This window comes from Capra hircus, chromosome 23, assembly GCF_001704415.2.
Source record: "Capra hircus breed San Clemente chromosome 23, ASM170441v1, whole genome shotgun sequence".
Taxonomy (NCBI): Eukaryota; Metazoa; Chordata; class Mammalia; order Artiodactyla; family Bovidae; genus Capra; species Capra hircus.
In genome coordinates this window covers 5,093,279-5,109,077 of record NC_030830.1, presented here as the reverse complement: position 1 = coordinate 5,109,077, position 15,799 = coordinate 5,093,279, and the positions used below count along the sequence as shown (strand labels likewise).

General features: G+C 48.0%; 1 protein-coding gene and 1 pseudogene across 1 annotated transcript in view; one reads left to right on the top strand and one right to left on the bottom strand.

Annotated features, from left to right (window-relative positions):
• The window catches only part of ELOVL2 (ELOVL fatty acid elongase 2), a 48,156-nt gene that overhangs the window by 29,375 nt on the left and 2,982 nt on the right, over positions 1-15,799 (top strand). Inside the window, exons 2-5 of the mRNA XM_018039308.1 lie at positions 817-880; positions 6,679-6,866; positions 10,804-10,881; positions 13,358-13,529. Of these exons, the coding sequence (XP_017894797.1) occupies positions 817-880; positions 6,679-6,866; positions 10,804-10,881; positions 13,358-13,529 (502 nt within the window). The remainder of the gene's footprint in view (positions 1-816; positions 881-6,678; positions 6,867-10,803; positions 10,882-13,357; positions 13,530-15,799) is intronic.
• Positions 5,452-5,916, bottom strand: LOC108633552 (annotated as a pseudogene).

Sequence of the window (15,799 nt, the reverse complement as noted above, 5' to 3'; positions counted from 1 at the left end):
TTTAGCTTTGTGAAATACAGTTCAGCTGAGTTTTTTTTTAATATTAGGTTATGTCTTGTGGGTGTAGACTCTCTCTGTGGCTTGCCCACAGACATTACGTGCGTCCTGCGGGTGTAGACTTCCCTGTGGCTTGCGCAGATGTTATGTGCATCCTGCGGGTGTAGACTCTTCCTGTGGCTTGTGCACAGATGTTACGTGCGTCCTGCGGGTGTAGACTTCCCTGTGGCTTGTGCATAGACGTTACGTGCGTCCCGCGGGTGTAGACTCTCCCTGTGGCTTGCGCACAGATGTTACGTGCGTCCCACGGGTGTAGACACTCCCCGTGGCTTGCGCACAGACGTTACGTGCGTCCCGCGGGTGTAGACTGTCCCTGTGGCTTGCACACAGACATTACGTGCATCCTATGGCCTGTGGCTTGTGCAGACATCACGTGCATCCTGCAGGTGTAGACTTCCATGTGGTTTGCACATAGCCCAGGAACTGCAACGGCAGGAGTTGTTTGTGGAGAAGCTTCTACCTCTCTAAGCATCCTCAAAGGAGATGGGACGGTCAGTTACCCTGGAATGTTTGAAGGTTCCAAACTGTCCTCCAGGACTCCTCTTACCTAAGAAATGGAAAGAGAAACTGTTTCCTTCCCAGTCCCTACAGGCTGGTGATGGTGAGGCCGCATCTCTGGTCCACCTCCCGCAAATCTCTGCAGTCAAAGTCCCCGAGGCCAGGACCCTTGGAGATTCAGTCAACCGTGTTGTTGGCAGTGGTTCATTTTGAGAGATTCCAGAAGCATCTGCTTAAAGCATTTTTTCTTTTTCTTTTCAGGAGCATCTAAAGGCCTTTGATGATGAAGTCAATGCTTTTTTGGACAATATGTTTGGACCTCGGGGTGAGTGAGAACTGTCTAGTTAGAGAAGAGGATGGCACCCTTGCAGGTGTCTTGTGAACAGTCCAATGCCTACCCCGAGAGAGCTGCCACCCCTCCCCCTGGGGCCCCTCCACCCCCTGAGACCTGCTGCCCCTCCTCCCTGCCGCCCCTCCCCCTGGGGCCCCTCCTCCTGTGAGAGACCTGCTGCCCTTCCCACACACCCCCCCACCCCCACCCTGCCCTTGTAGGGCCCCCGCCTCCTGCCCTCCAGCCTCTCCCCGGGGCAGGAACACAGTGCAGTGCCATCGTGCCTCTGGTCCCTCCGCGGCTGCCATGGTGGCAGTCCTTTCCTTCCAAGCCTGCTTCTTCCTCTGCTCTCTTCCTCCACCCGCCTCCCACCTCCTCACACATGGTCTCTCTGCCCCTCCCTGTCCGATAGACTCCCTCTAGACACGCTGGGCTTTCCCTGCCCGGAGCCACGGTTTGGGCTGCTCGGCTCCCAGCCATCCTGAGGGTCCCGGTGGTTCATCCATCACCGCCCACTCAGACCACGGGGGACCTCCTGGACGCAGCTGCCCTTCCTCGTTGTCTGCTCAGTGGCAGCTGCAATAAGACTTCAAAAGCCTAAGTCATATTGGTGCAGACTCTAGCTTAAAACCCATCAGGTCTTTCCTGCGTCCTCAGGATAAAACCCAGCTCCTCCTGGACCACGCAGCCCTGTACTGTGCGGCCCCAGCTGTCCACTCTCCCCATGCTCTAGACATCTTTTCCTTCCTCTGAGCATAAAATTCATCCCTATGCTGCTGGTCCCCAGCGCGGTCAGCTCCTTACACCGTCAGATGGCCACTTAACCGTCCCCTCCTCAGATAGCCTTTCCCTCACCAGGACGGCGGAGATCTGCCCTTGAAAGCAGCGAATCTTAAACCGCGCATCATGCTCTGTTTCAGCTTCTGTTTATTTCCTTCATGCACTTGGTTAATAGCTCTTTCTTCCATGAGGACAGGACCCATGACTGGTATCTCCAGGGTGTCTTAACGGTCCTAGGAACCTATTAGACACTATATATTTTGCAAATAAATGAGGAAAGTCTCAAGAACATGCTTTGTTTTCCTTGAGCCTTGCTGGTTCACAGAGCTGGAGAATTTACAAGTTGTCTCCTCAGCATTAGGGGCTGGGAGGAGAGGGAAAAGAGGTTTTTCTGTTTCTCAGAATCTTTAAATAGAATCATGCAGAGACGCAGGCTGCGTAAACTATCCTGAGCGAGTGACTACTTACATAGTGTTAGTGAGCTAATACTCTGATTGTAAGGAGCTTTAAAATATATACATCTGGGTATTCACGTTGTCCTTGGTCTTCGTTTTGTTTTCCGTCTTCTCCTTGTGATGATGCCAGAGGGTGGGCAGGGTGGGATACTGGTCCCCCGTAGTCCACTCTGTGTGGCGTGCCCTCTGCAGCACTGCTGTAGCAGGCGGTGTCAAGGGCATGGCACTCCAGCGGGGACGCGGGGCTTCTGGGTGACCAGCCAGCATGTGACGTCTACACCAGAGTCTTAACAGGCAGTGTCTGAGCCAAGGTCACACTGAGCTTTGGCATCAGTAAGGTCACTGTCACCTGGAATTACGTGGACGGGGAGCAGTTAAGGACAGGATTGCAGTTGTTTGCTCAGTTTTGGTCATTTTTATGGAAATTCCCTTTGCTGCGAGGAGACTGTGAGGTTGACAGTTGACTGCTGATCAGGTGACGTCTACGGTGGCAGGAGGCTGAGCCTCCCAGCTGGCAGGCATCCTCCTCTCCCTTGAGAGGTGGCCGGGCTAAAGTCGTGTGGCAAGTCCCCTGGGGAACCGACAGGTGTCCCCAAGCCTTTTCCGACTGTACCCGTGCCATGTGGGCACCATCCAGAGAGATTGTTCTGGGCACATACCTGACCCCACTGCAGAGTTAAGGTCTCAGGTCCCAGCAACGATGATTTGTAAGTGCTGGTCCTGGGTTTCGGTTAGGGCAGTTGTGACCCTCCCTGACAACCGTGGCCACTGTTTACAACGACAGCCTCTAGCACTGTCTCCCGTGCTTGACCTGACCTGTTGACTGGCATGCATTGAATGACTGTTTCCTTCACCTCCACACTAAGCAGCTGTAAGATATGAGTGAGACTGAGTAGAAATACAAGGTAGTCTCACCTCTCAGAGTACACACTGTGGCTGGAGCCTGAAACCAGAACCTCTGAGACAGAAAGCACGGAAGTCAACCACGTGTGTTAGTTTCCGGGGCTGTCCTAGGAAAAACCCGACAGACTGTGCGGCTTAAGACAACAGCTGTCCATTCTCTCCCTGTTCTGGAAACATGGTGTCAGCAGAGCCTTGCCTGCCCTGCGCTCTGGGAGCGCTCTGTCCACACCTCCCACTCAGGGCTTTCCAGCCGCTGCCCTGGAGCTCCATCGCTCCGTCACCGCTGTCTCTGCCTCCGTCTCCATGTGGCCTTCTCCTGCACCTCCCCTTCTTATCAGGACACAGGTCCCTGAGCAGGGCCCACCTCACCCAGTACAGCCTTATGTTAGCCGGTTTGTGTCTGCAAAGACCCTGTTTCTCAGTAAGACAGCATCTACAGACACCAGGAGTTTGGACCTGAACACACCTTTCTGGGGGACACTGTTTAACTCATAATACCATAAGCAGAGGCAGGGTAGGGTTTAGTGCAAGTTATTTAGCTGTTTTTACTCAGTTTTTCTCTATTGTAAACCAGAGATAATTCCGCCTGTAGGATGGAGCTATCCATCACCTTGACTGTGGTGTTGGCAGCACAGAGGTTTGCATGTGTCCAAACTCATCAGATTGAACAAAGAAAGAGTATGCAGGGTTTTCTGTATATGTCAGTGACACCTCTATACAGCTGTTCAAAATAAGATCACCTATATAATTAGATTGCTTTGAGAAATTTAAGTTAACACACATAAAAGGCCTTAGGACTGTGTGTGGCACAGAATCAGTGCTCAGCAGATGTTCATTATAAAACCAGTGCTACAGCCACATGGGCTTCCCTGCCGGCTCAGATGGTTAAGAATCTGCCTGCAGTGCAGGAGACCTGGGTTTGATCCCTGGGTCAAGAAGATCCCCTGGAGAAGGGAACCCACTCTAGTATTCTTGCCTGGGAAATCCCATGAACAAAGGATCCTGGCAAGCTACAGACGATAGAGTCACGAAGAGCTGGACACGACTGAGCAACTAGCACACACATTGTCTCCATAACATGCAGACTGTAAATGATGAGTGCTTTGTTACACTGAAGAGCTGTAGTTATGGAAGAACAGGGGGAATTGGCCAGGCCCTTGACGTGGGCCTTGAAGGACACGCGGGCTTTAGATGTGGAGGTGGACGTTAGGAAGAGGCACGGTGTGCAGACCTCAGGACAGATGGTTAGAGCCCCTTGTGCGAAAGGTATCTTGTTAGTTGCAGGAACGCTCCCCTTACCTTGCAGCTGTGTCACACATGGGGGAAGTTCACAGCATCAGTGATGACACAGAGCTCAAGAAGGCACTTGGCTCATAGAAACTGTGCTCTGCAGGACGGGGTGTGGAGAGCCCAGGGCTGTGTGGGGTGGCAGGGAGCAGAAGGGGAACCGGGGCTCTGGGGACCAGAGGGATTGCGGAAAGGGAGAATCCAGCTCCGACAGCTCTGTTTACAGAGATCAGAGTCAGTGCGCAGTTCTCATAATTCTGGGCCAAACCATTTTCTCTCTGTAGACAACAAAAAGGAGCAGAACAGAGAACAAAAATCACTTTGTGCCTCCAGTTATTTTCTAATTACTGACTGTATTATAGTTCTACTGTGTGTGTTTTCTTTAGGTTGTGTTTTTTTTTTTTAATAGTGAAAACTTTTATATTTGGAATTAGCCAGCTGGACTCAGTTTCAGTTCAGTTCAGTCACTCAACTGTGTCTTGACTCTTTGTGACCCCATGGCCTGACGCATGCCAGGCTTCCCTGTCCCTCACCAACTCCCAGAGCTTGCTCAAATTCATGTCCATTGAGTCGTGATGCCATCCAACCATCTCATCCTCTGTCGTCCCCTTCTCCTGCCTTCAATCTTTCCCAGCATCAGGGTCTTGTCAAATGAGTCAGTTGTTTGCATCAGGTGGCCAAAGTATTGGAGTTTCAGCTTCAGCATCAGTCCTTCCAATGAATATTCAGGACTGATTTCCTTTAGGATGGATTGGTTGGATCTCCTTGCAGTCCAAGGGACTCTCGAGTCTTCCGCAATACCACAGTTCAAAAGCATCAATTCTTTGGCTCTCAGCTTTCTTTATAGTCCAGCTCTGTTTGCTGCTGCTAAGTTGCTTCAGTCGTGTCCAACTCTGCGTGACCCCATAGACGGCAGCCCACCAGGCTCCCCCGTCGCTGAGATTCTCCAGGCAAGAACACTGGAGTGGGTTGCCATTTCCTTCTCCAATGCAGGAAAGTGAAAAGTTAAAGTGAAGTCTCTCAGTCGTGTCCGACTCTTAGCAACCCTATGGACTGCAGCCCACCAGGCTCCTCCGTCCGTGGGATTTTCCAGGCAAGAGTACTGGAGTGGGGTGCCATTACCTTCTCCAAACTCTCAGTTTAGATGATCCCAATTTTGTTGGTAACATCCAAGCATCATAGTCCGGAGCCGGTCAAACATATGCCTTCTTCTCTCTCTCCGTTAGGCCTGATCAGGGTGTTGACCTTGAGCACGTCAGCATCAGGGGGCTTCTTCACAGCCTGTTGGATTGGGTGCTTGTTGGCCTTGACACCCGCAGTGGACACGCGTGTGGTGTGGCCTTCTGTCTTCTTCACGGCTGACTCGGTGGTGAGGGGGAGCTTGACGATGGCGCAGTGGTCCAGTCTGTTTCTCTTGGGGGCACTCTCCGAGGACGTGTGAGCTGCCTCGAGCCACAGTGTTCTGGGCCGCTGGAAGGTGGGTGACGTCCCGTCTTTGTTTGTGGCTGTGGACGCCTTTCAGCACAGCTTTCTTGGCCTCAAAGCCTTTGCTTTGGCTTCGGCTTTAGGAGGGGCAGGGGCTTCCTTCTTCACCTTTGGTGCCATCTTCGTGAAAAGCTTCTTTAGGTTTGTACACGTTCACTCTCCAGAGTAAGGGACACTTGCCTCCTGGCTGTGCGTATTCTTGGTCCACGATCAGATCTCGGTCCTTGGTTTGTTTCCTGTTCTCCATTCCGAACCGTCAGCTCCAAGGCTCATTCCAGCCTCTTGCCGTCGCCCTCCTGTAATCCTGCTGCCCCGTTTGGACCAGCTGGACTCTAACCACTCCTGGTTTCTATACAGTGATCCTAAGCTGACTCTAGGGGGTGCGGGTGTTAGGAGCTAGGGCGCAGTATGGACGTGTGCTCTGTCCCGCCTCCCAGAGCCGCTCCGTGGAGGCAGCAGCAAGGTGCAGTGACCCAGGAGCTGGATTCACGTCCTGACTCAGCTGCTAACTGCCTGATGGCCTCCTGCAGGTGCTAGCACTTTCTGAGCTGATTGTATGGGACAGCGTAACACACATGCTTGCTACTTACTGAGAGTAGACACAGAACTCTGCCACTTAGACATCTGAGAACAGTTACTTCCCACCTCTTATTTGTTCACTGTCAGTGTTCGGCCTAAGCCCTGTTCGTGCCATGGAACCTTCCTTAACTGTTTCAGCCCCACTGGTTTCTTCTTCCTTATGGAACCCGAATCCAGCTTGCTCACGCTGCAGCCCACGGTTCCCTGCTGGACCCGGTGCAACACACGCACCTCGCGAGACGGCGTCTCCTTACTAAGCACGCAGGGTGCTCTGTGGGATTCTCACTGTGTGTTTCTTTCCAGATGCTCGAGTCAGAGGCTGGTTCATGCTGGACTCCTACCTCCCTACCTTGTCTCTCACCGTCTTATACCTGCTGCTGATACGGCTGGGCAACAGGTGCATGAGGAGCAGACCTGCTCTTTCCCTCAGGGGCGTCCTCACATTGTACAATCTTGGAATCACACTTCTCTCCGCATACATGCTGGCAGAGGTAAGTGTCCGCAAAACAGTTACGTTGGGCATTCCAGAACTTTCCACAGTTTCTATCAATACTGATCTTAAATATCTCAAGAAGCTGTTCCAGCGCCTGATATTATTCCTTCCAAATGGGTGGAAGTCTTTGTTTCTAACTTGAATTTTTCTTATTGTAATTTAGACCTATTTCTTTAGTCCTTAGTCTTTACTTGTAGTTTAAAGTCACAGTTTAGGTCTGAATGGGCTTAAAGATCATGTATTATTGTTTTCTCCTTTTATAGATTATGATACTGAAGCTTAGAAAAGTTAAACTGGTTTGCCTGAGGATAGACAGCTATTGAGTAACAGTATTTTTTTAATTAAACATCAAATACAGTTAGTGTGACTGAAATGCAAACATAACATCCCTTAAAGGATGCTCCTTGCATCTCTGGGCCACTGTGTGTCCTGAGGACTAACTCCCGGAGGCCTGGGGTGACATCCCAGCTTGGCTATAGTTGCCCGCATTGCATCATGTCTTCCCTATTCCTTTATAATCTGCCAAACCTGAGTAATTTCACAAGAAAAAGAACAAGTAACGATGGCCCTGCCTATACAACCAAAGATTATTTACTGTAATACAAGAGAAAATCTTAAAGTTTTAAACAAACCTCGAGAGAGAGAGAACTAAAACAGAGTGTTTTTGGAGAAAAATTAGGATAAAATCATTCATAAATATTATAAATGACTAATAGTGGCACACATATAGCTGCCTTCCTGGGGTCCTTGGATTCTGAATGAAAATAAATTCTTGTCTGAAACATAGGCCCTCTCACCTTAGTTTTTAATCTGTGTTTAATTAATATGCACCATCCTAGTAATGGTTAGTAACCATTATCTGAAATGACTGTTCTGAAACGCTGATTATGGGATTGGAGGCATCAGAGTGCGTGTGGCAGAACTTGGGATCAGAAAGGCCATCCTGACAGCTCTAAAATCACGCCACCTGCGTCTAAAAGGGGAGCTTTTATTTTAGTTTCCCTCCTGGGTCAACTTTAGTTCACTGGATGGGTTTGCGAGAGAGTAATTTACGGGTCTATTCCTCCCTGTGCAGCAGGGAGAGGTGCTCTTCCTGGGCCGGGTCTCAGCGGCCTTGCGTCTGCAGGGCCCGCCTTGCGGTTCACTCGGTCAATGGTGCGAGCCCTGCCTGGAGCTGTTGGCGCCTGGAGGCAGGAGACCCGAGCGCAGTGGCGGCTCTCCACGTCCTCTGCGGCCGTGGGGGACTCACTCAGCCAGCTTAGCTGTAAGATGGGAGACGCGACATCTGGCCTGCCTCACTCCCTTGTGAGCGTCAGGACGTCAGTTCTGTTCAGCCGGCACTCAGCGAGCACCCGCTCGGTGCGGCCCAGGAGCCACAGTGAGGTCAGAGGTGGTTTCTGTTCTCGAAGAGCTCACAGACTAGCGCAAGTGCAGGAAACGGTCAGTCCTGTGAGTCAGGACGAAGTCCACACCACCACATACATGTACAGGGTTTGTCTCTGTTAGGGAGAAACCCCCGCACAGAGCTCATTCTCCACTGTGAGCTTTAGCTCCCACTCGTCTGCTGTTTCTCTTCGCAGACTTTTCCATCTCTCAGTTCAAAATCACTGCTGGTGGTTGAGTGCCTCCTAGTCTCCTGACCGTAACCTCTTTCGGGGTTTAAGGTCATCCCCCTTACACTACGGGCTGTATTTATAGACTAGTCAAGGGGTAGCTTACCTTAACCTTGCTAACCTGTTACACCCAGGCCAGATGTATGCTTAGGCCAGGAAGCTGCCCTGAAACCACTAACATTGTTCCAGCAAACACACCCTGCAGGCCCTACACGGTGTCAGGTCGAGTCCTAGGCTCTGGAGCACAGCCTTGGCCCAAGTGCAAGAGGGAGCACTGGACCAGGCGGGGTTGGGGAGGCCTCTCTGAGGAGGCGATGGCTGAGCTGCACGCGGTGATGAGAGCAGGCCAGGCGGGTCAAGACCTGGGGAGGCCTTGAGGCTGCACCAAGCTCCGGGTGGTGTTTGAGGACCACGAGAAGCAGCAATGTGCCAAGGAGAGTGGATGGAAGACTGGTGATGTGAGATGAGGTAGATAGGGGCAGGTTACCCAGGGCCTCACCAGGAACTTGGCTGTTCTTAGGAAGAGCCATCGGAGGATGTTAATGGAGGAGGGATGGGATCTTCAACATGGAAAATGGACTCGGTGAGTTGGGGCAAGCATGGAGGCAGAGGGTCTGCTTGGGAGCCTTGATGGTGCTACAGTCACAGACACCAGTGGCGTGGACTCAGGCAGTGGAGATGGGGAGTGGATTCTAGTCATATTCTGGAGCGAGTTGGCCCACACCTCCTTAAGGCTGACAGCCCCATTTGAAAGCCTGGTTTCTTCCTCTGCAACACGCAGGTTGGGTGCTTCCTGCAAACCAGCGCGCCCAGGGCATCAGGAGGGGTGTGAGGTGAGGCACTCTGAGCCTCCCCCAGCCTGGCTGCTTGTTCTAGCACTCAGTCTGTCAGATGGTTCTGCAGAGGCGTGGTGGGGAGGGGACAGCCCAGGGACAGCTGACTAAGCAGAGCATGGCCTATTCTTTCCTACTGTGGCGTTGCTATTACATAAACACGGTAGATGGTAGAGCCCCAAGCTGCAGAACAATAGCCTGACCATGGAGATTTTTAATTAATCTTTCTGAACTAAGTTAAGTAACTTTATTTTGAAAAAGGCAGAAAAAATTTACATACACTTCTAGATATTCCTGGATCCACTGGGGCCTCCCACTGGTTCCCATTTGAAAACAAGCTCTGGGACCTGAAGAAGATTCAGTCTCTCTTACTTTCCCTGGATTCATTTATCCTGATAATCTATACTTATCACGATGTTAACTGGGGTGATTTTGTTAGAAGAGAAGCAGATGAGGATATGGAAGACTCACGAAGGTTCTGAAACATCCTCAGTGTTCTTCGAGTTTATCTCTTGTTCTTGGTGTTGAGTTCATTAACATCCCTCCCTCCGTGCTCTAACAGTCGGTACCTTTACACCTTTTTGATAAGATACAGAAAATTATAGGCTTTCACATATAATATCATATGTAAATCAAAGCCAAAGGCCTTACAGTCTAGAATTTCAAGTTTGTTAGTAACAATGAAAAAGAAGGCAGAAAACTTTTATAGAATTTCCCACAAAGAAAGTCCATTTCCTTAAGTTGTAGAGGGAACACTAGACAAGGAATTACAAGACCTGAATTCAGTCATCCTACTACTTACAGTCGGGTGATCATAAGCAAATAGTCATTGAGCACTTTCTCTGTGCCAGGCATTGGACAAGGAATTGTGGTTGCAAAAAATGAGCAAAGAAGGAGGCATAGACTTTATGGAGCTTTGTTTTTTGAGCATAATGGGGAAAACAGATGTGTATCAATTATAATCGTACAAATGACTGATTACTACATAGCATAAATACAGTGAAGAAAATGATTTAAGAATGTCTGTGAGCCCTGGTTTTCTCATGGAAAATGGTAATAAATACATAATTCATAACATTAGGATGATCAAATAACAAATATTTCTATGTAAGCCAATAAAGTACTAAAATTTTAGTGTAGTTTCTTCACATCTGTTTACATTTAATTCTGTATTTTATGTGTAGAGCATATGATTAGATAATTGCTTACGGAAAATATTTTGTTACTCAAATGATAGCTAAATTCTGTTTTTGGTGGCTGTGAAGGTTAGAAGTAAATCCTATATTAACCAAAGATTTTAACCACTGATACCAGTTCAGCAGCAAGAAATTAGGTCCTTTGATAATGTGTGTTTGGGAACAGGATTGAGTAAAGCTCATACCGGGGAGAAGTCAAACCTTGAATAGATGCCAATCAGAAACATGAATAGGAAGTTGAGTTTTCGTCCAAATTTTTGCACTGATTTTTTCCTCCTTTGTTTCTTTGGCAGCTTATTCTCTCCAGTTGGGAAGGAGGCTACAACTTACAGTGTCAGGACCTGACCAGCGCAGGGGAGGCCGACATCCGGGTGAGTCAGCTGTTAGTAACTGTTTCTCACTGAAAAGGAGAGAAAGATTTCTCCTCCCAGAGATGAGGATGGAGGCTGGGCTTAGATAAGAAGGGGTCTCTGTCCTAGTTCAAGTGCTCACTTGGGGGACAGATGGGACAAACCATGGCACATCCACGCAGTAGATCCCTTTGCAAAGTGGAATGAGGATGACCTCTGTCCCGATACAGAATCATCTCCAGGATGGAGCTCAGTGAAAACAGCAACCCACAGACCATGCTTATAGTACAGGGCCTCATGTGCAGAAAATGATAGGAATATGCGTGTCTTAGCTTTTAGTTTATTCTGCCATTGTTTCTTTTTAAAACCATAAGCAAACACGATGGTTTCCTTTTAGGGGAGGGACCAGGGCAGAGTAGACAGACGTGGAAATTGGACTTCTCTGTATGTCCCTTGTCTAATTTTCAGAAACAGTAGGTGTTTTCACATAATTATAAAGCAAATTTAAAAAGAATGCAAGGCAGCCTCTCACTCCACATCTTGGAAATAAAATAATTACCCATATATTTAGTTGCTGACATAACTACCCAAGGAATTCTTTCATGTGCCTTTAAACAGTGTTTTGACTGCATACCCTGAGCGAGATGACCTCAACGGCATTCAGTAATTTGGAGGGGGGTGGGCGCTGCTCTTATTAATAAAAATATTGGTATTGCTTTTTGTGGGACTCTTACAGGTATGCTTAAGATAAAGTACATAATAATGTCAATATCATTACAACTGATATTTGAAACATAGAAAAGAGAAACCAAGACTCAGTAATCATAGATTTAAATCAGAAATATCAAAATGAACATTCTTTCTAAAACGTGGTTTTTTAGCTCTGTTCACAGGAAAGGTCTAGTTAGTCTCTGAGAAACCAGCAGTGATACCCACATCATGCTCTCTAAATATAATCCAACAGGAGGGTTTAGTGTTTTTAGAGAGTTGCCCGATTCCTGTTCAGCGGGCGGCGGGGGGAGGTACATACATGAGAAGAATCCAGGACATCATGTGGCAGAGCCAGGAAGCTGGGGTCGCGGCAAGAAGATGTAAGGGCCGGCTTAAAGGGACTCCCACAGCTAACGCGGGGCAGTTTGAGTATCGAAAGGAACACTGACATATTAAATTTATAAAAACTAAACGGGTTTAAAATGACACTAAAAAAAAAAATTCTTTGTTACCTTTTGAAGGTTAGTAGGACACCAAGTAATTCTAGAAAAAAAAAAAAATTGAAAAGAATCAAACATCTATCCTGCCATTCATATGTAAGTTTCCAAATAGCTAAAGAGGAAGAGCTTCCCTGGTGGCTCAAACAATAAAGAAACTGCCTGCAATGCAGGAGACCCAGGTTCGATCCCCTGGGTCAGGAACATCCCCTGGAGAAGGGCATGGCAACCCACTCCAGTATTCTTGCCTGGGAAATCCCACAGAGGAGCCTGGAGGGCTATGGTCTATGGCGGTCACAGAGTTGGACACGACTGAGTGACTAACAACATCTCACCTGCTATGTAAGTTTCCAAATAGCTCAAGAGGAAGAGCTATTTCTATAAAGACAAAAACATGCACATAAGCATAAAAAAAATTTGAAAAGCACCATTTTGCAGCTTCTAGTGAAGGGTAATGGGTCCAGACAGCAGTCATCTGTAAATGCTGAAACTACTGGGTGAAAGTTGAATGGAAGCTTCACGATGATTAGGTCAGGCTGTTAACACCTGAACTCTGTTGATGTTAGTGTCAGTGGGACAACCAGAAGTTGGGTACCTCTTGATGTGATTCCATAGGAAGTACACAGACCCACGCCTGAAGTACAGTTGACCACTAAACCACGTGAGTTTGAATTACACGGGTCCACTTAATACACAGACTTTCTTCAGTACTAAAGTGCTGTACAACCCGACACGGAGGAACCATGCTACGGAGGGCTGGCTGTAAGTTATGCACGGACGCTGGACTGTGCAGGGGGTCCATGCCATGACTATCCCTCCCTGCCCCGCTGTTAAGGGTCAACTGTAATCTTACCCCCAGCCTTAAACCTGAATCCAGCTAAGCCTCTGTCATTGCTCTTTACAGAAAGTGTGGCGGATAGAGAAACAAGTTTAAACAACACTAGGAAAAGTAAATCACTCAAATCCATACTATTAGGAATTCTATACAACTGATCAAGTTTAAGAAATAAAAGATAGGAAAGAAAACAGTGGAGCACAGAAAGGGAACAGACTTTCGGTCCCCCCTCCCCAGTACTTTGGAAAGATACAATAATTCCTTTCACCAGACGGGGCTGGGTTGCTGGGAATACGGAATAGCTGGCAGCAGGGACACCGGGTGAGATGGTTCCTGCTGGTCTGAGAGCTGGGCAGGTGAGCCGGGGAAGCGTGGCCTGGCGCCCGCAGGGGCAGGCGGCCCCGGGCGGTGTCGCAGCTCACCCTGTCTTCCTCCCGCTTGACTTCTCGTACAGGTAGCCAGGGTGTTGTGGTGGTACTACTTCTCCAAATTAATAGAGTTCCTGGACACAATTTTCTTTGTGTTGCGGAAGAAAACCAGCCAGATCACCTTTCTTCACGTCTACCATCACGCCTCCATGTTTAACATCTGGTGGTGCGTCTTGAACTGGATACCTTGTGGGCAAAGTAAGTAAACGTTTGTCAGTTCTGTGTAATGGGTCTCCTGCCCGTCACACGGGGAAGCACATGTTTGCTGGTGGCCATTTCGTTTCTCATCTTTGATCCTGGCAAAATCTTTGAGTATTAGGATAAATTTTAAAAGTGTTTTCTCTTCCACGCACCATACGTCTGATGGCAGAAGTGCACGTCCCAGCTGGAGTTACCCCACGCCCTGGAGCGGTAGAAACACAGCACCTTCCAGTCACGACCCCTCAGCTGTGGTACAGATGCAGTCATTTCAACTTCGGGGGCTTGTTTATCCATTCTGAAAAATTAAAATCACATCCCTCTGACCGACCAGAGCAGTGGCTTTCAATTTTTTTTTTTTTTTTTTACTGAGACATCAATAAGTATTATATTATATTACAACCCAGGATACTCATATTGAATGAAACAAATTTCATGAAACAGTATTTAGCCTGGCTCTGTGTGATTCACTTTAAAAAAAAAAAAGAAAAAAAGTGACCTCACTTTTTCAAAAAGCTAATAACTCTCACTGCACTGACTTTCACAGTTGATGTGTTCTGACCTGCAGTTTGAGAAACAGTGCTCAAGAGAGAACAGTACTTTTCTATTGGATATTGTTTTATACCCAAGAATTCAAAAGTATTCTATGAAAAATCAGGTGAAACTCAGGTCAGAATGATTTTGTCCTGGGATATAGGAACTTGTAGAGATGATATTAAAAAAAAAAAAAAAACAACTAGGGGTATCTGCAGTACACTGACTATGAAGATGTCAGTTTAAACTCCAGTGTGAAGTAAGCTTGCTGCAGGTGCAGTGGACAGAAGAGACCCTTTTCCACCTCTCCTAGACTGACATACTCCGGTTTGAGTTTAGTTACTAAGAATATAGACTATAATGTAATCAATATGTAGACTAAAATCAATACCAAAGGACAGCTGTCAAGGGTATTTTTTGTGATTATCAAGTTTCATTTATAAACCACTAAAGAGTCGGACACGACTGAGCGACTGAACTGAACTCAACTGAAAACATCTAAAAGTCGATCTCAACCACTGTGTAAAGACATTGTGTTTCATTCACGGGAATTCTATGTGTGTGATAGTTTCTGTTCAGTCTAGAATACTATGAAAATTATAAGCATCAACTACTTTTTAAAAATTAATTGACGGAAATGAAAACTCAGGTTGGTAAAAAAAAAAAAAATCACTAATATTGTGCTGCCTGGTAGTCTGAAACTCTATTTGTGCTTTCATATAAATCCAGTGCCCTGACAAGTCATTCCAGCCAGTGTATAAGGACTTGCTAGATTCCTGGTGCTGTTCCTCTTGTCATATTCACTGATTTGCATTGATCTATCCAAACTGTTAATCCAGGACTGGTAAACCAGGCAGGAGAATTTAAATTCATTAACCCACATATGCGCAGTGCCTTTTAGTTTATATAGTTAACCCCATCACAGCCTTAAGTGGTAATTACTTATACCAATTTTCCAGATAAGAAACAAAATTTACAAAGTAATATATGCAAGGGGACAAAGCTATTTAGGTGGTCCTCCAGCTGCACAGCCCATCTCCTCTCCCCGGGGTTGGCAGATCACAGACCAGCCGCCTGGATCCCAGGCCAGCCTGTCGCGCTCACCTTGTGCTGCGCCCCGTCCGGAGCCCTTCACCTACGCTGGCGTTCTCACACCCTGCTTCCCCACTCCTGGGCTTGTGCACTTCCTCACCTCTTGCATTTCAATCCTTTGACCCTTAGTTGACCCAACACAGAACTTAGCCCTTGCTCCTTAGTTTCCTGAAACACGACTCACCCACGTGGATGACAGCACCTGTCATGAGGTGACGGCAGGGGATGGGGGGGTGCCCCGGCACAGCTCAGCACAGCAGGTACCCAAAAGTGTTAGACACTCCTTGTCCCAGAAGTCCAGGAGGCTTCCCGGCCACTGGGAACGTCCCCAGCCCACCTCAGCCTCTTCTCATCCTGCGGGACCTTCCCCGATTCACCTTCTGCAGCATCTCCTGGTTCTAGGTCCCTTCCAGGGAGATTCCATTTACCTAATTATGAAGGGCAGAACATTTTCCCTGACTCTCGAGCGCCCTGTTCAGCCATGTACAAAGGCTACAGTCATACAGTCTGTCTACAATCCAAATGGCTGGAAGGTTTAGCGAAAGCAAACACATGTTCTCTCTCAAATTCTGTTTCCTGGTTAAATGGTAGTCAGGACAGAGACAGCATAGCCGTGGCAAAATGGGGAGTAAGCTGTATGGTTT